General features: G+C 51.8%; 2 protein-coding genes across 2 annotated transcripts; both read right to left on the bottom strand.

The window, feature by feature from the left end:
- Positions 1-4,900: 4,900 nt before the first annotated feature.
- On the bottom strand, positions 4,901-16,058 carry CNGA2 (cyclic nucleotide gated channel alpha 2). The gene is made up of 7 exons (XM_009869494.1): positions 16,001-16,058; positions 12,471-12,514; positions 10,998-11,089; positions 10,316-10,486; positions 7,517-7,624; positions 7,017-7,123; positions 4,901-6,324 (listed from the first exon to the last, which is right to left on the bottom strand). Exons 1-7 carry the CDS (start codon positions 16,056-16,058, stop codon positions 4,901-4,903), a joined length of 2,004 nt encoding a protein of 667 aa, XP_009867796.1.
- Positions 16,059-16,262: 204 nt separating this feature from the next.
- Positions 16,263-22,303, bottom strand: FATE1 (fetal and adult testis expressed 1). Its single transcript, XM_009869493.1, has 6 exons — positions 22,108-22,303; positions 21,409-21,575; positions 20,520-20,608; positions 19,277-19,438; positions 16,832-16,910; positions 16,263-16,394 (listed from the first exon to the last, which is right to left on the bottom strand). Exons 1-6 carry the CDS (start codon positions 22,301-22,303, stop codon positions 16,263-16,265), a joined length of 825 nt encoding a protein of 274 aa, XP_009867795.1.
- Positions 22,304-24,231: the final 1,928 nt, after the last annotated feature.

Genomic DNA, 24,231 nt, shown 5'->3' with positions numbered 1-24,231 from the left:
GTTGCTTGAGGTAGGGAGGGGACAAAGGTGACTGGAGTCTCAGAGGAAGGAGAAGGAAGGAGATGGGCAGTCTGCAGACACCCCCTTTTACAGAATCTGGCTCTGCAAGCTTTCATCCTAAACAGAATGTGTTGGGAGATATGTCCCCCACCCCAGAGGCTGGAGGAACCAGCAAAGGAGGTGGCAAGCTTAGAGGCAATCAATCCTGTGCCAGTATTACCCAGCCCAAGCCTGGATCCTGGCTCCAAGACCCAGCTCAGACTCTATCACTGCAACCCTGCCTGGCTCCAACACCCTGTGCTGCCCTGGCACAGCTCCACTGCACTGTGGAGCTCCCAGCAATGGGCAGAGCCTGCTGAGTTCTTCCAAAGCCCACTTTGCTCCAACGGGTTTACTCACCTTGAGTTGAGAGGGACTACCAGCCCATTGAGTTTCTCTTAGGAGACAACCTTCAGGGATGGGCTGAGGAGGGCAACAAGGAGAGTCTCACGATGGGGCAAGGAAACGTTCGCCCTCTACACACCCAAGCTGGTGGGTCTGGAGGAGATGGGGTGTTCGAAAGGAATCCCAGGGTTTTCCTTTCATCCCTCCAAGGCATATGGCTGAATTGTCTTCACCTCCTGCTCACCCATCACCCTGAGCTGCTGTCATGGCAACACACACTCCGATTCAGGAAGGAATGGGTACTACTTCTTGTTTAACCAAGGAGGAGGCAGGACCGTGGTATTTCTAACAGGGAATGAGGAGGGGAGCAAACAAACCAGCATAAGAGCACAATGTGCAGGTCTGCAACCTCCTGCCACCGGCAAGAGAGGTGCGACAGTCAACCACTTCGGCTCTGCTCCTCCTGGCTGGGAAACATGCTCATGGGGATGGTGATACTGCCTGTGAACCACATCGAGATCCCATGTGAAAACAGGGGTGATAGAGAGCTTGAGCACCACAGGACAGCACTGGGACTGAGCACCCACCAGTCTGCATGACGTGCTGGGTGCACAGCACTAACCTTCCCCTCCGAGGGGCAGTTCACACCTCAATGAGTAAAGGACTCACCTCAGGAAGGTCCTCAGATACTCATCAGGGGCTGCAAAGAAAAATCTTGCACAGCACTGCCAAAAACTCTTCAACAGCAGCTGCTGTGCTGGTGGGTGCTGATTGCCCTCTCCAGCCATTTCCCAGGAACAGCCCCAGGACACAACACATGGATCATGAGAACAAGCTGAGAGTAGAGCCTCTTCTTTGAAACCGCACTCATACCTGCAGGAGAAACAGGCAGTGCTTTGATTTCAGAGCTATTGAATCTAAATGATCATGAGCAAACCATCCCACTCCAGAGAACAGCTGTATGGCAGTCTGTTGACCTTCTACACCACCTCCACATCCCAGATCCTGGAGAGCAGGTGAAAATTTTGCTCATGGCAGCCCTCTGCGTGCAGTGCCTCACTCCTGGGCAGGCAGCAGCACACAGGCAGTCCTGGGTCCCTCAGGTGCTCATATGAGCCCTGCTTCAGCTTGCTGACCTAACTTAACCTCTGGAGAAGGGGCAAAGCCAGACGGTCTCCTGTGCTGTAGTCTCCAGACCTATTGTCCACAGCCTAAGGAGAGGAAGGTATTTCGGGGCTTGCTCACAACCACCAAAATGGCTTCATTGTCAACAACTTCAGAAAAAAAAGTGTAGCCAGGAGGCAGGAGCTATCCTGGCAAGCTTTCTCCAATTCCCCCAGCTGTGAAATGGGTACTTGTATTTCCCAGAGACACATGAGAGAGTTCTTTCCAGGTCTAATCCAGCAATGTTTGTTTCATTCCTTGAAGCGGTGCTCAGAGAGAAGGAAGGAAACGCAGTACCATACAATGCATTTAAGGTTGATCCACTCAAGAATCCCAGTCCTTTTCCACACAGCTCTGGTGGAGGCAGGTAAGGTCTTTGGTAGCAGCAGATTTGCAGAAAACATCTGCCGCAGAAGTGAGGAGTCTTCCCCAGTTTGGTGGCACTGGAAGAGGTGGCTGCCCGGTGAGGCACACCTTTCTCTTAGGTCTGACCTCTCTGGAAGTCAATATATTTGCTCCGTATTTGATGTCTCCCACTCACAACACATAGCTGAGAAAGCTTCTCCTGTAGAGGGGATTTTTTTTTTTGCAATGGGAGAGATCTAAAAGAAGGAAATGATTGATAATATATGGGCAAAGCTGTTTAACATAATGTGGTGCATGGACAAGTCACCGCAGGGTGCTGAGCAGACTCCTGCAGTGGCCACCCTCAGCTTTTCCTCCTGGATGCCAGCCCTGAGGAGCAGCCTTTGGCAGCCCTCTGCTCCCCATGTCCAGGGGACCCTTACGGCGGAAGAGATACGGACCAAAAACACCTGTAAAATTGGCAGCAGCTAAAGCTGTATCTGCTGTGCCCTGTGTCCACGCTGCCGGGAATTCAGGCAGCCCACAAGTGCAGCTGCGCCGTTGAGTGCTTCCCTCCAACATCTGCCCATCCCGCTCACTGGAAAAAAAAAAACAAACAAAATCACACCCCTGCCACTAATTTCATTAGCGGGCTCGTCAAGCGGTTCATCAATCAGTGGTTTCCCAGCTTGCTGCCGTGAGAAAAAAAGAGCAGGATCCGCTCTGAAATTACAAAGCCATCCTTTGGGGTGATTTGTCTGAAGGCTTAAAATTTCCTCCGTGGATTATTATCTCGGATTTAAATTGGGAGAGGGAGTCGGTTTGCTGGTTTGTTTGGTTTTTTCCCTGTTTTTTTTTTGTTTTTTTTTCTATCTTTCCCCCCAGAATAAACGAGAATATCTCCGGCGGGCGCGGCTCCGGCGGGGGTGGCTGTGCCGCGGCTCACAGCACCCTCTCCTGGCTCCCTAGGCAAAAAACCAAAAGGGCTGCTACTAAGGGCTACAGCGGTGGAGATGGGTGCTCTCCCTCCCTCTGCTCCCCCAGAGAGCTCCGGCTTTTGGGGGGATGCTCTGCCCACCCGTGCCCACCGCAAATTCACAGGAAACGGGAAAGTCGGGAGCCAAGGCTCTTGGGTGTTGTAAGGAAAAGCAGAGCAGAAACCACCTTGTCTTCAACAAAAATCATCCTAGTAATAAAAAAAAAAAATACACCTCAAAAAGCCTATAATTTAATTGAGAGATGTCAAAAAACCCCAAACTTATCTCACTCCAAATTCTGATTTTGGTAATTTAACCTTCCCTCCCTCATCAATTCCAGAAAGCAAAGCCATTATTTTTAAACAAAAAATTCTCATACAAAAATGAAGAGAGGCAGTCTTACATCAGAGGGAAAAGAAAAAAGAAAGCAAATACCATCAAGTTTTCCACGCGGAACCTTTCTGGGCTGATAGTTTCCAATGGGTTATCCCGTTCTGTTAGCCAAACTATTGGCTGAATTTGACCCAGATACATGAATTCTTAGAAAATGTCCTTCTGCACCAAATATTATCCTTCTTGGAAACCAGCCCCAGCCCGCAGACCAGGAGGTCCCCAGACACCTACACATGGGTGCAGAAACAAGAAATGAGGTTGCATCCCCGTTTTCAGCTCTTGAACTGGACTGTCAGGCATGGGTGGAACTACTGCGTGTGCTGAGTTTGCTCTCGCTTACAGGGTTTTGGTGGCTTCTCCTGTGCTGCAACCCTCACCACAAAGCTGCTGGAAATGTGGATCTTGCAGGGCCACAGCACAGCCCTTTGTCAGTACACGCAATGGTGCCACATTTCCACCCTCGCGCAAGTGTCCTCGTGGCTCTGCCACTCTTTTCTTGTCCAGAAGTCAGCCGGCCTGCAAAGCCCCAAAACTCCCACCGAGTACAAGAAAACCTCCTGCCTGAGAAAATAAATGTGTTCTATGCTCTCTCTGAGCTACCCACAGCAAAGTAAATACAGGCACAGCTGGGTCCCACCGCTGCTTTGTTCCTTAAAAACGCTTCATTTCAGTCAAACCCTCGTGGGTGCATCTGGCCAGTGTTAGAGGAGAGAGACAGTTTCTGCCTTCCTTCTGCACGGCGCACAACAGGCGCTGTCGGGCTGCTGAGCTGTGGTCTTTGCCTCTGTTGAGTACTTGTCAGCTGAGACATCCATAGCCCAATGGATGGAAATCATGCTGTTGTCTCAGCATCGGGAGGGCTTGGGAATAACGCTCTCCCCTTAGGAAGGTGTGGTGCTCAGGGTACCAAGCCACCAAACACAGCAGAAAGGAGAAGACAGGCAGGCAGGAGGACAGCAGCTGCCTGCCCTTCCAGATAGATATCCAGCCTCAGCATGGGTGGTGGAGATGACCAGGGATCCAGACAAGCCCCTCCATTTGAGGCACAGGTTGAGGCTATCTTAGCTGAGACTTGATATTTTGAAGGCTGACCCCAAAAATGTATCTGTAAACATCTGGCTTACGTTTCAGTCTCTCTCTCCGGGGTGGTTTTGTCTTCTGCAAGGAATGCAGAACCTTCCAAAGCCTGTTTCTTCCTTGGTCCCTATGTAGATGAGTAGGTGGCACATGGCAGGCTGTGTCCACCATGACTCTATCTCCTCACATACATGGAAGGTCAGCATGTCCAGGTCCCCCTTCATGCAAGGTCCATATCCCACCTTCTATTAAGGCAAATGGGAGGAAGGAGGTGCACAGATCTTTTGCAGAAGTTGGAAGGAAACATTAACAGTGGCATTAGCCATTCTCCTCTTTTTAGTGATCCAAGTCCAAGGCCTCAGATCAAGGCAACAAGGAAAAGGACATGCTGGAGGAGGAGCTAGGACAATCACCTGGTTTGGAGCCACCTCAGGAGCTGTCATCAAGGCAGTGGCAGCAGCAATACTAGGACCTGAGAGAAGTCCCTGCCAAGGCAGCCACAGGATCTGAAAGAGCAAACGCTGTCTCATCACAAGGCCAGACATCATCTCTGTGCCTCATCATTGCATCCCACCAGGTAGAGCTTTCTCCTCATCCTCAAGCAGGCTGTCTGAGCTGTCAGAGAAGAAGTCCTCCAGATCCTGCTGCCTCATCATGGACTCCAGAACAGTGATGCGCTGCTTGAGCTTCATCTGGGCATCACTGTACTCTGTCAGAAGCCGGCCAAAGCGGGTGTGCAGCGTGTCCAGGTTTAAAGCCAGCCTGTCCATCTTCTCCTCCACACTCTTCTCTTCTATGTTTTCCTCTGCAGCTGACTCATCCAGCAGCCCTTCCTTGATCAGGATCTCCCGGCCACGGTCCTCCAAGACCTTTTTGGCATCAGGATACTCTGTGACTGCTTCCATAAGATCTTCCTTTGACAGGCAGAAGAGGTCAGAGTAGCCCAAGCTACGGATGTTGGCTGTGCGCCTGTTGCCCATTTTGCTCCCCTTAATGTTGAGGATGCTGATCTCGCCAAAGCAGCCTCCTGCAGTGAGCAAAGCATACTGTGTTGTTCCATCATCTGCCACCACGGCCAGCTTCCCCTCCTTGATGATGTACATCTCTTTCCCAATGTCTCCTTTTCGGCAAACGTAATCCCCTGGGCTGAACACCTGAGGGCGAAGCTTTAGCACCAGCTCCACCAGTAGACCTGCCTCACAGTCCTGGAAAATCCTCACCTTCTTCAGCGTCTCCAGGTGAACATTTATGGCAATCTCTGCCCTTAACTTATCAGGGAGATTCTTGAGGACTTCCCGTTCGTCTACTGCCTTCTTGTTGGTCCAGAGGTAGTCAAACCACTTGATGACTTTGGTTTCCATGTCTTTGCTCACCTTGCGGAACTGCATGTAGTGTTTGATGGCATCAACTTTTGCCTGGAACTCTGCCCTGGTGGCATTCATGTTGGATATCATGGATCCCACGTTCCCCACAATGGTGGCAAAGATAAGGACACCGATGAGGAAGTCAAAGATCACAAAGAGGTACTCTTCGTCACGCACAGGAGGAGGGGTCTCTCCAATGGTGGTCAAAGTCAACGTAGACCAGTAGAGACAATAGACATACTCCCGGGTCAGATACCCATATTCAGGGTCTGTGATGTTGGGATAGACCCAGGTGTCCTCTCCAAAACCTATGGCCTTGGAAATGGCGTAATAAATGCAGGCATTCCAGTGGATGATGACCAGAATGTAAAGAACCAAGTTGCTGATGCGGAAGATGTTGGGGTGGCTGGTTCTGGTCTCAGTGCTATCAAAGAACTCGAACATACGGGAGAAGTGCAGCAGCCTGTTGAAACGCAATTCGGGGCAGTGCAAACCCACCGCAAAGTATGCCAGGTCTGTGGGCAGGATGGAGAGAACATCCAGCTTGAATTGCAAGGTGTGGATGTAGTTGTCCCGTAACTTCTTTTGGTCCTTAACCAGGAGGCCCTGTTCCAAGAAACCTAACAGAGAAGTAAATGATAGGATTATCTTGGCTTATGTTCAACTCTTCTGAAGGCTTTGTAAGTGCTCTGAGAAACATTTTATGGTATGCCATGCACATGTGTGCATATATACACAGGGTCATCCAAATATTACCAGTTCCACCTGAACTATTGGGTTCACAAGATTTTGTTATCACATAAGCCCTTCATTTGGCAAAAGCCACCTAAAGACATTGCTTAGGGATTTAGTCTGTTGCCATGAAGAAAGGAGGACACAAAGGTTTCCATTCTCCATATCATGAATTATTGCAGTTCTGACAGAAAATGTGCAGCCACCTGCCATGCTCCAAGAACATCAAATTCTACCATTTTCCCATGTAGATAATTCATTAGCCGAACTGATGCAAAATCAGAGATACAGACTTTCAACTATGCCCGAATACTAACAGTAATGCAGGTAATTTTGTGCAATTATTCAAAGGTGAAGTTGAAAGCTGGGATGATTAATCTTTCACTCTGAAACTTACTCTGTTTCTCAGATCTTTTAATTAGATACCGTCTCCGGAGACTGCTTCATACTAGTGAGTGCCAAGGTAGACAAAACCCTCCTTCTAACGGAGCTGTAGATTAGGCCTCTCCCTTGCAGCTCATCTCCACTTTTAGGGGATTAAAGCAAAGCACTCACAAGCCAGGATGCTGCTTGCGCTTACCTGTGCGCAGGCGGATCACTATATCCCCAACGTAGATGGAGTCTGAGATGTAGTCTAACACCAGCCAGAGGACAACGTAGGTCTTCTGCAGGTCACTGAAGCAAGCCCTGGAGGGAGGTCGAAAAAGAAGGTGGTAAGCCCAGCAAATTTCCCAAATATTACAGCTGGATATAGGCTGATTCTAGGGCTCCTAACTCTTGTCCTTCTTCTCCCAGAAATTAAAACCCCCTTCTCTGAAAAACCTGCTCACCCTTGACCTAGGTGAAGCAACATCTTGAATCCACGACCCAAACGCACCTTGCAAACTTGACCCAGGGCCAGAGGGTGCCCGCTCTGCCTTTGCACTGCAGAAGTCACAGTGATTGTGGGAGTTCCCCTTCTTTTAGGTTCCCAACAGCCCCAGCAGCACAACTAACAACAGTTAGTTGTCTGATCCCGGCTGAGCCACAACAAATGGGTAAACAGGAGAATTAGAGGAGACAGGGACCTTCCCAGCTCACCTGGCTATGAGCAAGCACCAGTTATAGAGGACAGGAACTGCAACGACAGCCAGCCAGCAGTAATACCAGTCCCCTGCAGGGTCCACCACAAAGATCTGCCATTTCTTCCTGGAAGCAGAGAGAATCTAGAGCTGGCAATGTATGAATAAAGGGCTAAACACAGAAAATAGGGTTGGAAGGAGCCAAGCCACAGCCTTCATCCCTTGCACTAGACTGGTTCACACACAGCTGCAGCATGAGCGCCAATCTGTAAGCTAAAACCAGTCCCTGCAGCGCTGAGCAAAGAATGTCCAGCACTGTTTAAGCTCCTTTATCCCCAAAACTGGGCTCAGTAATGTATCAAAACAGGAAACTGTAGGATGGTAAGGCAAAGCAGGTGGCCTACATGCACACAGCATCCCTGTGGCAGAGCCACAAACAGATGTATTGGAGAGGGTGATTAGAAAACTTCTTGTTACGTGGCATCACCTCTCCCAGATGATGTATGGATGGGTGCCAGACAGATCTTGAGAGGAGATTAATTAGAGCAGGAAGGAAAGTGTTCTGCAGATCAGTGGGAGCACCAGAAGGCGACGCCCAAGCCCCAGAGCAGCAGCCAGAGGGGGCAGCTGGCATCGCAAGGCTGCCGTGTCACCCTGCTGCTTGCAGCTGCCTGCCTGAAGTCTCCTCAGTCCTGCCTGGGTCCAGCCTTTGAACTGCTCCCAAGTGTTTGATCCTGCTCATCTTGGGGCTCTGAGATAAGATGTGAGTGTTCCAGCCGCGAGATCTCGCTGGAGAAAGCAGGAAAGAGAAACTCTGCAGCTGGGCTGATAGGCTTAGCTGGTAGGGCAAGACTCCCTCTCCCCTCCGTTCCATCTTTTGAACATGCAAAACACCCTCCAGTGATAGGAAAAAAAAAAACCAACACAAAAAACCAATAACCCACTTGCCAGCAGATTCCCTGTGCCCATCCCACTGCTTCTGATGGCTTCAAAAGCAAAATCTCTGCCTTGAAGTCGCCTTCCCCGGCAGCAGCCCTCGCGGTGCCCAGAGCGTGGGGACCAGCGCTCGGCACTAAGCCAGCTGCGGTCCTTCACATTCACTCTGGGTACTGCCACAAACACGAAGGTGGTCTAACCTCTCCATAAAACTCTTTATCTTTTCGCTCAGAAAGCACAACTTTTCTTGAGAAAGGCATCCTTTGCCGGCACACGGGAAGCGCTGCCTCACCTGAAGCCAACCAGTCATTGTAACACCCACAAGCACTAATAACCTCAATAATGGTGTTAATTATGTTGGTAATTCCAGGTTTAAATCACCAGTGCTGCTCCTGGCAGGTGGCCAGAGTCACTGCCATTACAGTGACAGCAGGGCCAGGGCTGGAAAATCAGGGTTAACTCAGGAGGAGGGAATAATCATCGGCCTCTTCCCAAAGGCTTTGCACCCGAGCCTGAGACTGTGGACGTTTCCACAGCTGTGAACAGCAGCTCATGTTTGGAGTTATCAAACTTGGGGCTTTTTCTCACCTGTGGTGCTGGGGACCTAGCAAATGACAGAAGTTACCACCATCTCCCCAGGAGCCCGTTGGCCCCAAGCAGCCCTTTTGTGGCAGGCTTCAACTCCTCTCTGATAGTTAACAAGCTCCCCCTAACCTCGCAGGGCAGAGTGGTTTTTCTGACAACTAGTGGAGACCCAGATACGAGGCTCAGATACTTTTCTCCTACAGAAAACAACTATTTCTTGGTGTTTTAATTACCATGTATATATATATATAATGGTGGGGTCCAGGGTAGTCCAAGAGCTTTGCCCTTTAATTAGCCAGCAAAAGAAAAGCCAGGTTAGTGCTTTTCACCAGGAGCGTGAGCTGAGAAGATGAAAGGGGCTGGATTTGAAAGAGCCTTTGTAGAAAGCTGCTGTCAGTGTCTGTTCTTGGGGGTGGGAGCAAACGCGCTCCCTTCATCTCCGTCCCTCAGATGATGAATGAGGCTGGCAAATCCCAGGTGTTTGTGCTTGTTGTCGTCTCCTGGGCGGAGATCCCACATCCCTTGGTTTGACCTCAGCTCCTCATACAGAATCACAGAATGTCGGGGGTTGGAAGGGACTTCGAAAGATCATCTAGTCCAACCCCCCTGCCAGAGCAGGATCCCTATGCCCAGGCTGAAGGTGCATCTCTTTACAGATCCAGGGTAGGCTCTAAAAGCCGACCCTAGTGTTGAACTGCTCTGAAAACAGGGAGGTCTGGTAGCTGTGATGATCCGTGCAATGTGTGTTTCATAGAATCATAGAATCACAGAGCAATTCAGGTTGGAAAAGCCCCTTGGGATCATCGAGTCCAACCATTAACCCCACACTACAAGGTCACCCCTAAACCATCTCACCCAACACCACATCCAAGTGACACTTGAACACATCCAGGGATGGCGACTCAACCCCCTCCCTAGGCAGTCTGTTCCAGGGTCTGACCACTCTTTCCATGAAGAATTTCCTCCTAATGTCCAGCCTAAACCTGCCCTGTTGCAACTTGCAACCATTCCCCCTGGCTCTGTCCCTAATTACCGGTGAGAAGAGACCAGCACCAACCTCTCTACAATGTCCTTTCAAGTAACTGTAGAGCATGATGAGATCCCCCCTCAGCCTCCTCTTCGTCAAACTGAACCAGGGCAGGGCAGGGCCTGGAGAGGGCAGAGAGGACCCTTCCCACCACTGCAGCTACCTCCTCCTTTCCCATCTCCATTCACCTCCGCTTCTGGGACCCCCCCAGCTCTGCACGTGGTTGATCTCCAGCCAAAAACAGCTGAGGCCACAGGAAAGGGAACCTACTTTTTGTTTTCCTCCTCAGTCTCTTCATCCTCCAGATCACTGCCTGTGCCTGCAGCCACTGTCTGGAGCTGGGGACCCTGGAAACGCTCCAGGAAGGGGTCTGTCCTTTGTTGTTCTTCATGCAAGCTCCTGCTGGCCCAGTCCCTCAGCACCAGCACCAGCCGGACTATCCTGGATGGGGGAGAGAGGCAGAGTCAGAAGGTGCCTGAGGAGCAAGGAGAAAGCAAAACTTGAGAGCAAGCACGGGGGCTACAGCTGTAAAGAAAACTTTCACAGGTCCCTCTCAAGCCTTTCTTCTTGTTCCCCTCTTATAGTGATGGTGCAGAACCACAAATTCTTGAGCAGGAGAGCCCACCCTAGCAGAGTCCAGCAGCGCCTTCCCCAGTCCTATTGCCATTCCCACAGGGCCATTAGGAACAAGTGGGTGACTGGGGCAGAGTAAGGCTGCATGCGAAGGAAGGGAGCCTCTCAGACCTCCTGGGGCCCCAGAGGTGATGGAGCCATCCTCTCCCACATCCTCCCTGTGGGTATTGAGGCACACGAAGCAGCTTTCACATATGCTGGTCCCTGAAAGCCTGTGATGCCGTACAGCAGGAGGGGACTGAAACCATGCAAGTCCCTGGTGTCAAAGCCAGGCACAAAAGCCTCAGGCTCACCCTGGACCAGCAGCACACGCAGGTACCTGGCCAGGGTTTGCCTGCCTTGGAAAGCAGAGGCAGCTGGCTGCTCCCCTCCATCCGCCGGAGCTCCTCTCTGCATCTCTGACGTGTCATCCTGGGTTGAGCAGGTCCTGCAGTGGGGAAGAGGGGACTCCCAGCCACACTGTACCACCATGGCACGTGCCTGCAGCCAGATGAACTGGGGGAAGCAGGCAGCTGAGGTCTGGCATTGCAGCTCAGCCCATTCCAGGTCTCGGCCGATACACCAAGCTGACCCCCGCCCCACCGCTGCCTCCCTCAACCAAACCAGGGACCAGCCTGACCTCCTGGTGCTGAGCACCATCTCCTCTACATCATCTTTCTCTCGAGTTTGGGTGGGCGGGCAGGGGTTGCTGTTGGCCAGCAAGCTCTGCAGACCATTACTCTTGGCCATCATTCTCCATGTGAGGAGGCCACAGGCACACACTCCACCCCAGAGACCTGCAAAGAGCAGAAAACAGTCACATGAAGAGCCATGCAGGACACATCAGGTGTTTCAAACAGAGAGATACAGCACAGCATGGGAAAAGAGGATCAAACCCCGTGGGATGCGCTGACCCCACGTTTTCTACCACCAGCTATAGCTGATGCTGCAGTAAGAGTCCTGCAGAGCATTTCAGCTTTCCCAAGAGCTGCCACATCTATCTGTGGCCCGTGAAATATGCTCTCCTTGTTGTTGAGGCTCCTCAGCCATTGCCAGGGCAACAGCATCCCCAGCGAGCTGTGCCATAACAACCAGCCCATGGCTCTCAGCACCACTGCCTGCCCAAGGATGAGAAGACAGACTCGTAAGAGGTGTAAGCACAAGGCCAGCCCTGGCAAGGAGATGCCGTCATGCAGCAGCACAGGGTGGACTTTGCGCGTACAAGGGCATTTGCACCCAAGCAACCGCTCTCCTTCCCCAGGGCACTGCAACCTGAGGGTGGTCTGCCCAGTGAGCCCCACCTCTTGTCACTGCAGAAATCTCCTTTGCATTGGAAATTAAGGTTTGCTATTTAAAAAGAACGTCACTGAGTTTCCTGCTGGCAGGAGCTACCATCTGGTTTTGGAGAGCAGCAAAGACCCTACATTAATAAGCAGAGGCTGCTGTGGAGCTGGAAAGTGTGAGATTTCACCAGAGTTTATGTAAAAAGCAAGATGCCCATGGGGCTTGCCCAGTCTCAGAATCTCTTGCAGCCCTCACAGTTCTGCTGCACCCTAGTGTAGACCACACCACGCAAAAACACCTCACGGAAGTGCAGACTTGCGCATGCACGGACACAAAGGCACACAGGCATCGCCCAGCCCTACCTAAACCACATATTCCCACCCTGGCCACCCCATCTGCTCCCCCCGGGGCACAGCACCCTCCACAACTCACCAATGGAGCAGGTTCCTGGAGACAACACACCTGTACTCTCACATGGTGCAGCCCATGGCCAAGGCTCTGCTCGGTAGAAGGCAATCACAGACTGTACACAGACTGCAACGCCTTGTGCACCTCTGCCAACATGCACAAAGACTACATCCACAGGGACAGGGACACAGGGACAGTCACACACACCCAGGTAAGCCACCTCCCCAGGCTGAGATGCCACCACTGTCCACTTACGAGCCTGGTGTCCCTCGAAGCCTCCAACACTTGGCTGTTGCCTAACACAGGCTAGCAGGGACTCTGGGGAGCATCCTCCCCTGGGAACCTCCTGGGCTGTCTACAGAGAACTCAGGCTTTCTTAACGTGAGTTCAGCTGGAAAGCAAAGCTGGCACAAGCGGGGCTGCTTGCACTCCTGTCCCGGCCAAGCCGAGAAGCAGGCAAGCTGGCCAGTGGCAAAGCAGTGCACGGGGAGGATGCACACAAGCGTGTCTCATCACTCCAGCACGCCCATCCCCTGAGCATCCTCAATGCCCTGAGCAGCAAAGCACACTTCAGATGAGTTAACAGCTTTGTGTCTGGGAGATGAAAGGGGAGGAGGGAAACATGCTGCTCAGGGATGCTCCATTTCCCTAACTGCACGTCTTCTTTCCCCCTGTCCCCTCCTTGGTGGCTGGAGGGAACCCAGACATCTTTCAGGGCAGAGCTCGGCTGGAGATCGCAGCTGGGCTGAGCAGCTCTGGTCCAGCAGCTCCCCAACACTGAGGCAAGGTCACTGCCCTCCTGGGGACAGGCACAGCCAGTAGATCCCCAGCTGAGCTCAGGACCTGCCAGGATTGTCTCCTGAGCCGCCTGCTTCTGCTCCCCTCCCAGCACTCTTTTTACCCCTTCTCCAGGACCTACTGGAGAGCCACTTGCAGTGGCTGAGGCTGGATCAATCCCTGCCGCAGACATGGAGCCCTGCCTTGTGTGCAGGCTTGCTCTGAAAGCACCAGCACCAGGAGTCCCTTCTCTAACAAAGGTTTACCTTTTATTTTATATTTTTTCCCTTTCAAAGCCTTAAGTTCCACTTGTTCTGATCTCCCTGAAAACCTTGCCAGCAGGGAGCCTGATGAAAAGGAATTTTTGCAGCTGGGGCTGCTGGAGGCATTGGGTGATTCTTGGGTGGGCACCCAGCAGCAGGGAACATGCCACCCTGCTCTTGTCCCCACTCCACAGATGCCAGCACTGGAGACAGCTCACAGAGAAGGAGCAGTGGCAGCAGCACATCCCCCTTCCACCTCTCCTTTGGGTCCCTCCCCGCATCTGCCTTCACAAGAACACGGGAACTCCAGAAGCTGCTCTGTCACAGCTCCTTCAAGCACCGTACTGCACAAGACTTTATCTTCCAGTGTGGCAGTGGTTCTAGGAGACACCCAGCCCTGCCACATGTGCTGCCCTGGGGCAAAGAAGAGCCAGGAGGAGAAGGCAGGGAAGAGAGAAAGAAAAGCATCGTGCCCCAATAGGGATGGCATTGACCAGAAACTCTCCCTGGCTGGGGCAGCTGGCATGCGTGTTTTAGACCACTGAGCCAAACAGCCTGTAGCTCTGGCAGTGTCAGAAATCCAGTGTCCACGGATGCACGGCTGAGACATCCAGCATCAGATCAGAGTCCTGATCTAGGAACCAAGGGAATCACACAATCACAGAATTGTTGAGGCTGGAGAAGACCTCTGAGATCTTGTCCAGCCTATGACAGGAATAACCTTACCTGTTTCTATCCACTGGGATACCGGGATCAAACTCCACAGCTGGTAGAAGAAATATGTCCAGAACACACGGAGTTTATTAAAATATGCATTTTATGGGTCAACATTTCCAGATTTACACCAGGATTTATACCTTACATGAAAGTCATATTGTATCCCTGTAGGCCTCCCAATAATTAGCCTTTGAGAACATCTACAGTCCACCACCTCTCCTCCGGACATCTTCAACTCACACTTTCTAGGTGGTGTGTCCCCCTAAAGGGTCAGCCCTTCTCACCCTAAAAGACATCTTTAAAACAAAAAACAAAACAAACAAACCACAAAGCACAAGCTTCCTCCAAAATCTATTTGCACCTCTCTCTCAGAGAAGATCAACCAGCCCAATAATTTATCTACTTTTCCAGTACGTATCACCCAGTAGTAGCCCCCTTAGACAGACAGGTTGTGCAAGGTCCTCTGGTACCCCTGACCCCATCCCTCAGCCACAAGCCACAGGAATCACCGCTGCACCAGTGCTTCCATCCCCTCCATCCCTCAGCAGGCCCTCCGCATCGTCCCGGCTCTCGCTTGCAATAAATTTCAGCGCTCTCCTCAGCTCAACTATCAGGCACAGGTTCAGACCTGCAATTACTTGGGGGACAGTTATTTATTAGTCAACGTCCAGCTGCCAGATTTACAGTCATAGATGCCTGATGCAGTTGCAGGCAGAAAACAGTCAAGCCATCAATGTCTGCAAATAATCTCTTGGGACACCTGGATGACCTGCAGATACAGCTGCAATTATTTACAGGCAGAACAGAGAGATCCTGCTAAGCCATGCCAAAACCTGCCCCCAGAGCCTGCAAGCACAACTCCAGGAGATGTGCTGGATGAACCACCAAAAGTGTCCTCAAAGCCACCTCAGATCCAAGTGTTACTAAACTCTGCAGAAGAAAAGAAACAGCAAAGCTGCTCAGGTGCACTTCATTTTAGCTAAAGGGTATCTGGGGCAAGAATTTCCCTCACCTGTGTTCTCATACCATCGCTGAAGTTACAGCTTAGTGGCAGACCTGGGAGCAATCCCACCCTCTGGCACTGGCAGCCTAATAAATATCTACTGCTGCCCAAATGGGCAATTTTCCACAGCCTGTCTGCTGCTGCCACTGTTGGTACAAGGTGTTATAATCCCCAGGTACACCATGGGGAGGCTTCCCATTTAAATATCTCTTTGGGAAAGAGCCAAGCTCCTGGATAAGCCCAGATCTCACCAACGCTCTTACTTTGAATCTGAACATTTGCAAACTCACTGCTGAACTGCCTCCATCAGGACAGGAGCTGAGGAGAAGGTGGCCCAGTAGCGTTGCAGGGACGGGAGATCTTGGTCCCTCCAGCTCCATAGAGCCTAGAGCAGGGGCTATGGGAGAACTGGCAGCACCACATCCACCAAAGAACAGTTGCACAAAGAAGAAAAAAAAAACCAAACCACCAGCAGTTCAAAAACACTCAACTACTCTGCACAAGCTTTTAGGATGGAAGATGAGGAAAAGACCACAGCGGCTGGCTGAGGACTTTTACGGGGTCAGAACTGAGTTATCCAAGCTGGGTGCTCACGAGACTGAGCCCATGACAGTGTAAGATTGCAACAGGACCCCATGCCAACCAACACCCAATGACTTGGGTTTGCATCTCCTCTGTTGGACAGCCTAAGGGCCAGAGCATCTCCTGTTGCTTTGCGCAGGACAAGACACCTCCTGTATCAGCCACCAATCTCTCCTGACCCCTGGGCTCTTCACGGGAGCTTCCCACCCAGGCACTGATCCCATCAAACATACAAGGATGTGGCTAGTGTACACAGAACCTTTGCAGCCCAGCCCTGGGACTGTGCCTGTTGGGCCACAGTCCTTGTACCCCACCTCTCCCTGACACCCATCTCCAGCTGCTCTGGCATGAGGTCCAGCTTCATCATTTCCCTCACCCACCTCCAAAGCTACAGCACGTGAGAGGGATGGCACCTTCCTTGTAACTGGGGCTTAAAGGACACAAACCCTCAAAGGCCCACAGTGCAGAAAAAGCAAGTCAATAAGAAACATTTAGTTTTGCTGCTTGCAAGTACACGAGCAAGGATCCTCTCCCTGCCTGGGTTGTGCAGGGGAGGTCGGGGCGTGGGAAATCATCTCCTCAGCCAGAGCCACGTGTTGATCAGGCAGGCGGAGATCATCACGGAGTAGACCAGGGCTTCCTTCTGTCGCCAGGCGTTACACTGCTCCTCCAGCACACGGAGCCTCCCCGAGATCCTCGTCAACTGCAAGGGAAGCAGTGGGGCCACTGTTAGCCCTGCAGCAAAGGGCAGGGACTACAGCCCAGAGACGTGGGACAGCAAAGGATGGAGGGATGGGAGCTGCCATCTCCTCCAGGTCCTGCTTTTCTAGAGCAGCAGCTACCTTTGTGTGGGAGAACTTGCAGCAGTGCCTCAGCTCCTAAGAAGATGCTACAGGAAAGGGTTCTTCCCAACAGAAGAGCGTAGGAGCCCTTTACTGCCAGCAGATGTAGGCATCTGGCTGTCTCCTGCAGCCTGACAACCCCTCATAGTAGGAGTTTGAGGGGTCACACACACGTAAGTAAGACCAGCTTAGCCAACACCAGCCCACCAGGACTGAGCTACAGACCCCTGGAGCCTCCTCGTCCACCCTCCTACAGCTTTCCCAGGAAATATTTGCAGCCCTTCAACCCCCATCTCACCTGTCTTCTCATTGCTGTCACCTCAGCCACCGTGACCTCCTCCAAGGCACTCTCTGGGACTGGGCCAGCCTCCTGGGAGCTGGGGAAGAAAATCAAATATGCAGACAGGCAAACAACACTCAGAAGGTGCAACTGCCTTCCCGGCGCTGCCGTGGGGAGCTGAGCCATGCAGGCAGCACGTGCGTGCCTGGGATGTGCTGTCTGGGTGCAGCATGAGCAGAGAGGAAACAGCACCTGCATAGCATCTGCTCATCCCTTCTTAACCCCCACCATGCATATTTATACCCCACCACCAAGGGCCTCACAGTGATTGCAACAAAACATGCAGCACGTGCCAGGACAGACAAGGGGCAAATGCATGCTTGGGTTTCTTTAGAGGCGTAACAGAGGGAAGACGTATTTACTAAGCATCCATTCTCTATAGCCAAAGGAATTAACTGAGAGTGGGATAAAACTTCTTTAGAGCCAGTCAGGTAAACACATATCCCAGGGCCAATGCTGAAACGGAGGGATGATCACATTTACATCAGCGGGTGAGGATCCCACTGGTGGGAAGCAGCCGTCAGCTGGGGGGAACTATCTGAGCAGCAGAAAATGGTCCTGTGTTTGCTGAGACAAGGATTCGTTCCCCTCCAGTATTTCCAGGTACCACGAGCTTACTTTCCCCATCCCCCCGACAAAAAAAAGTACCAGGTTTTGCTGTTGCAACTTGAAATATAAACAAGCAACCCAAGGACGCACCATTTTCTTCAACCCCTGGAAACAAAGGGGTTACCACTGGGATTAGCTGCTGCACCGGCAGAGGCAACACAGACCACAGATCTCCAGGGCACCCCCTGGAGACACAGCCTTGCTGCAGGGCCCAGAACACCAAGCTACAAAATAAAGCCACAAAATAAAGTAGAAAAATCAAAACTGCCACCTTCAGCCTGTTGTTCCTATTCTCATAGGCTGTCCCTCCACCAGTTCTATTATCAAAATTCCCCTATGCACACCAATAAGTTGTGTGGGCACCCGCTGATACCATACAGGTTAATGAGTGTCTAACACCACTCCCTTGGAGGGGAGAAAGTATTTATTCCTGTTTGCAACATGATGTTGATCTCACGGAAGACAAGCCAGAACAGCATGTGGAGATTCAGCAAATATCTCTTCCCTGCAAATACATTTGTGAAATAATACTTCCACATAATGTAGCTGCTGTATAAACTCAAAGCCATAACAGAAAGAAAATACAATTTCCCTCAGCATATAGCCATTAAAAGAAAAAAAAAATGGACACATCCTGCAGCTTTTGACATAAAAATCCCAGTTGATACAGGTGAACACCCTCCAGAGCAGAGACTAGGAACCACCTTCCCATGACTCATATCCTTCAAGAGGACGCCATCAGGCAAATATTCCTGTCCAAGACCAGTCTTTTCTTCACTAAAATGTCAGGAGAAACAAGTCAGCTCAGTCATTTTTTAATTATTGCTTGGGGGTACAAAGTTGTTGAGAACTGGGGACTCATCCCACCGCGTTACAACGGTCCCCTGATCTACCACCTCTCATGGCCGAAACCCACCCTACCACTGACGGGAGGAGGAAGAAAGTCTTACGCAGCCACTGAGCAGATCGGTTGGCATGCCCAGACTTCTCCAAAAAGAAAAAAAAGGTGGCATTTGAACCACAGAAGGCTGATTGTCTTAAAAGCAGTGACGTGGCATCGTCAGCAGGCAGGAGCCAGCTCTGCTGCCCACAGCTCCACACCAGCTGGGGGGGGTGTGCCACTGGTGGCACTGGTGATGGATGCTCAGTCTCCTCCCTTTCTGCCTAGAGGCTTCGCTCAAGGAGAATAAAAAGTATTTAGATGTTCCTCTGGGTGCTCAGCAGCTCTAGAGCAGTGGAGACACCTTAAGGCTGCAGCGATGTCTTAGAGCACGTTAAATTCCCTGTGCTGGCACAGATAAGAGCGTGGTGGAGAGAGCTGCTCCAGCAAATGCGGAGAGATTGAGGTCATTGCATACCTGCTCTGTGCAGGCATACTGCACCCTGGTCAGAGGCATCAGCTCTGGTGCAGCAAGTTCATCAAAAAGGTTAATTAACAGTGAGCAAGATACAGCCAAGGGTGCTGGGAGTCTGCAGGAGAGGTTGTCTCAGGGACAGAACCTGAGTCAGGCTGGCTGTTCGGGATTTAGATTCCCTTCACACCTTTTCCTCCACCGAGCTATCAAGGCATGCAGGGAAATTAGCATTTGCTCAGCAGCAAAGAACAGCTGAAATCCCGGCGATGTCGCAGGCAAGGTTCCACCACTTGGGGTGCCTGGGGGACCAGTGTTAGGGCTAGGGAGGAGAACACAAGCTGGGCTGGGTTACCAGGGTGCACCCAGCTCATGCCTTCGGGAGGCAAAGGCAAGTCCTTGCAGAATGACAGGGAGGTGGCTCGAGAGGAGCCGGAGTCACCTGGATGGCACTGGGTCTTGCAGAGAGTCCTGGACACGGTGGAAGAGCATCTGACCCAGAAGGTACATGGTCTGGAAGATGTTCTGCATGGAGTAGATCCTGCCTGTCCCCGTGAGGAGGGGGAGCGGGGCACTGTGTGTGGGCGGGGGGCACGCGTCTGGCCTGGGGTGCACAGAGAATCACACCTGTTATTTCCTGGCATGGGCACAGAATGGCGTTTTGGCATCCCTTCGGCAGCTCCAAGCATCTCTGGGTGACATCACCATGTCATATCCCCACGTCACTAAGGGGGAAGAATCCCTTCCAGCAGCCCCTGGGCTCAGAGGTAGTCACTCAGCTGATCCGAAGCCAACCATGGCTGTGTGATAACCAGTCCTCTCCTAGGGGGCTGCAGAAGGCAGCTCTCCTGCTACCTAGGACAACCCTGGACTTGTAAGGAAAAAGGTGTCTCTGCTCCGGGGTTAAGTTAGAGACAAACTCTCCACTAGAGACACTCCAGAGCCCAAGGCCATGAGCACAGGATTGCTAACAGAGAATCATAGAATGGCTTAAGTTGGAAGGGACCTTAGAGATCGTCTAATCCAACCTCCCTGTCATGGGCAACGACACCTCTCAGCTAGATCAGGCTACTCAAGGCTCTGTCCAACCTGGCCTTGAACATCTCCAGGGAGGGGGCACCACGCTACTGCTCATAAGCTACGCTCAGAGGGCTGAAAAACAAGTGTGCTCTTAGCCCACCCTGTCTGCACGGCACTGTGAGGTTCAACACCCCTTGTGGAAACCCAGTCAAGCCCCAGTGCTTCATTTGCCAGTGGTCACTGGCCTGTAGCCTCCATGGCCACCTGCCATGCTGGTGCTGGAGCCAGAGAGTACATTGCAAAGCACCTCTCAGAAAATGGGTAGAGCCAGAGAGACTGGAACAAGCCCAAGAGGGCAGCAAGGTCCTTCTGGCCTGAGGGCCAAGCAAGGACTAACAGAACTCCCAGCGTCCTGCGAGAGGGGATGTGCTCTCCCACGTGCATCTCATCACCCTCGGGACCGACATAGCTGCCTTCAACGCTGGGACAAACCTCTCTGACGCCAGAAACCATGTTCCTCTTGTGCAAGAGCAGGACTTGCCAGGCACATCTGGATACCCCCAACCCCCCCACCTCAGGGCACTGACCAGAGAGCACCAAAGGAGCACAGACAACAGGAGATGCTGATCCCCACCCGCCCTGGACTGCTCTGGGTTTGCGCTCACCGCTCGCGGTGCCGGCCCGGGCTGTGTAAGGCCAGTTGGGTACAGTCGCTTGGAGTCTTCTCCCGTCGCGATCTGCTGCTGTGATGGCCCTGTTGGCATCAAACACAACCCCGATCGCATCAAACACAACCGTGCAGAGACCCTGCACAGGGTGAGCCCAGCCCAGCGCCCTGCAGTGCCAGGAGCCCATCGGCACAGGGAAAGGAAAGCACTTGGCAGTGGAAGCATTAAATGCGCTCCAAATCTGGTGAGCTGATGCTGGAGTGGGTGGGGAGACATGCTCGCAGCAGGGTGAGGGTGACCAGCAAGGAGCCTGATGATCTGGTCTCTTATTCAGATTTAAAATCCTGAACCTAATGCATCTGGGAATGGCTCTTGGACCTCAGAGAGGTGAAAATGCTTGAGAAGGCAGCTCAGCAGCTCTAGGAGCCCAACCAAGCCTTTGCCTGCCTGTGTCAAGAGTCTCTCCTTGACTTAGTTTCACACAAGGTTAGAATTTTCTTTCAACTCTGGCACTAGAACCCTTTGTGCCACAATGATGAAAGAGCTCTGTCTTGCATTTCATCCAGGAGAAAACACGGTTGAAAAGCAACTTCAAAAACAGCAGGAGGAATTTGTGGAGGAACTGCACCTACCTCAGCCTACCTCCTGCTCACAGAATGCAGTGGAGATGTGGCTGAATCAATGTCCCAGCACACAGGTGTACTGGTTATGGGACAGAAAGAATCCCACGATCCCTACACCCTCACTCCTAGGACCTCCTAGGAGAAAGAGGCACTCTGGAAGACAAATTCTGGCCTGGGCTGATAATATACCTCTGGAGAAACCCAATATTGGGATTAGTCCCCCTTCCCACCACAGGCAACCCCATCTGTTCTCAATACAGTACCGATCGTCTGCGTTTCTGGGAGCTTGATCTGCTGGCTACGTGCAGAAGAGAGAGCTCCTCGAGGCTGGCAGGCGGCGCAGAGAAGTCCGGGGACACGTGCACCACTACAGAGGGGACTTTCCTTTGCTTGTTCAGCAGAACGGGCCTCAAACTGGCATCTGATATTTCTATAGAGAGGAGAGAGGGAGGAATTAAACCACCTCAAATGGCTTCAGAGACGGGAGAGAAGAGATCCACCCATGAAGGAGAGTCAACCCTGTGTCTAGGATCAGTTGTACATCAAGAACCACGTCCCACGGGTGTGAGCAGCAGGACAGCCTGGAGATGTATGGACCGGAAAGCAACTGGACACGCTACTCCAGGAAAGAGGTTTCAGAGCTCCTCCTCAAAGAGACAGGGCCACACATCTCTGCATCCCAAAACAGGGAGACTGCCAACGGCCAAGAGAAGTATGGGGAGACGCCTCCACATTTTTCTCCTCACCTTTTGGAACTAAGAAGCCTCTCCTACCATCCATCGGTCACTTTTGCCCACCTCTCCCCTCAACCATCCAGAAGGTGGCTGACTGAAATATCAGCCCCAGTCCTCTCCTCTTTTAAACCAAACCACTGGAGGCTTCATAAAGGGATTCTACTCCCTAGGATGTTGTAGAGCCCCATTAACCTTCAGCCACCCCAAACACACAACCCAGGACATTACCTGCAAGGGAAATCCTGTCAGGGATGTGCATACGCAAGGAAGGAGGGACATCCTCTCTTGCTGGTTCCTCATCCAGAGGGCTGAAGCTCTCTGCTACCTTCAGCCTGTTGGGAACCTGCATCCTTTGATTGATGGCTTCTGTGAAGAGCAGGTCGCAGCGGACTCGGTTCAGGTCCAGTCCCCAAAGAGGCCACATCTTTTTGGGTTTTCTCGGACTGCCCGAGCACCCTAGGGTTTCACACAGAGGAAAAGAAAGCTGAGCAAAGTGGTAGCAAGCACGTCTGCCACGCAAACACCTGCAGAGGGACAACACATGTGCTGTAAGACAGCTAAAACACAGGCAAGATGAGAAAGGAGAAAACTGCTACATGTCCCGAGAGCAAAGTATGAGCTTAGCACCTATTGCCTCAGCTGAAAGTAAGGGAACAGTAATAGTTCAGCACACCTGTGGGAGAAGGGCAGTTCAGTACACCCTAAAAAACTGTGAAAAAAGAGATATTTTCCATCCAGAAGTACAGGGTTTTTTTGAGGGCTGGGAGCACATTTTTGTGTTTGTACACCTTCAAGGAAAAATAAGGTTTTCTGAAAACAACACACACATTTTGGTGACAAGATTCCAGGTGACCACAGGAAAAAAAATGAGCACCAAACTCTCCACACACACATTCACCGCAGTATCCCCCAGGGCCTGATCCAGCACCCACCTCCTCAAGTGATCCACAAAAAACAAAGCCGCAGCCAAGGAGAAAATCCCCAACAATCGACGGTTCACCTGGCAGACTCTAGGAGGACCCCAGCATCCCAGACATGCCACCTGCATGCACAGCCCCCCACATTCTCCTTGCTGCCACCCTTTGAGCTTGCCATGCCCCAAAACGTCCCCCCTTTGCTTCCAGGTCAACACCTCCATGTAAGAAGGGCTGCCTGCTCCAGCACAGCCTGAACAGCCAGAGGAAGAAGAGTTTTTCCTCTTCAGTGCTCGAGCAGGGGAAATGGGAGGAGGCGAACGAGCAAGGGCCGTGCCTTCTTTGATCACGTCCGGCAACTATAATTAGCAGCTGAGTCGCTGACGCTGTGTTTCAAACCCTCTCATCTGCCTCTGCCATCCCCTGAGATATTATCCAGTGGAGAGGAGCAGAGGGAAATGGCCCAAAAACACCACAGGAGACATGGCCCCTGATCCACCAACCCCATCGTGCCCCCGCAGCAGCCAGAGCCTGTAACTCCACGTACACGGGGGCGGCAGAACCGGCTCCACGTCTGCAATAACCAGCACTTCCAGTGATCATCTGCCTCATGCTGCTTTCTCCTCTTCTGTCATTAAACTTTTAATTAAGAAGAGACAGAAGTTTGCCCAGCGTCGGCTACAGCAATTTCCTACTTCCAGCCTCACACGATTCTCCACCTCTGCAACCCCAAGGCATTCTGGGGAACATGGCAGCCCCCAACCACCCCACACCCTCTCCACCAACCCAACATTGGCATGGGTGACACCAACCAATGGGTGCCACAACACACATGCACCCTGCTTCTCCCTAAAACCTCAAAAAAAGTGGGTTTTTTTGCAGAAACTCTCCACTCAGAAGCTAAGTAGTCCCAAAGCAGAGTCAGTCCCACAGGAGAAACCTTCATCACAAACCACCAGGTTTCTCCTTCCATTTGTGGTGCTTTAGAAGGGCGAACACCTTGTGTTGCTTTCTCAGCCTCCTCTCTGGGAAACCAGTATATATTAATGGCAATAAATCTGGAGAAGGCAGATCGGTGCGTTTTCTAATCACCTACGAAACTTCCGCAGCTCCCGAAGGAGCAGAGGGATGGAAGCAAGAAACAGGTTATTAAGAAAAGGGGAGGGGGGGGAATAATTCAGCTGTCAAAACCCATAAGAACAAAACGCTCAAGCGGCTGGATTTGTTCCTTTAACTTTCTTTAGGGCTTTTTGTAGCGATTGCCAAGCAACCCCCCCCAGCTCGCCGGCAGAAGAACTGCTCCTCAGCCCCGGCTTTGGCACCTCTCCTCGCGTTTTGCAGCGACAGGGAATTTCCGGCTCATTAAGCCTTGTGAGGAGGTTTTAAATCCTACAAGCCTGGGGAAAAAAAAAAAAACTCCCCTGGGAAGGGGAAACCC

The sequence above is a fragment of the Apaloderma vittatum genome, unplaced genomic scaffold, assembly GCF_000703405.1.
Source record: "Apaloderma vittatum isolate BGI_N311 unplaced genomic scaffold, ASM70340v1 scaffold4885, whole genome shotgun sequence".
In the NCBI taxonomy this organism is placed as follows: Eukaryota; Metazoa; Chordata; class Aves; order Trogoniformes; family Trogonidae; genus Apaloderma; species Apaloderma vittatum.
Note: the sequence above shows the minus strand (reverse complement) of the source record. Positions and strands in the feature narration are given on the sequence as shown.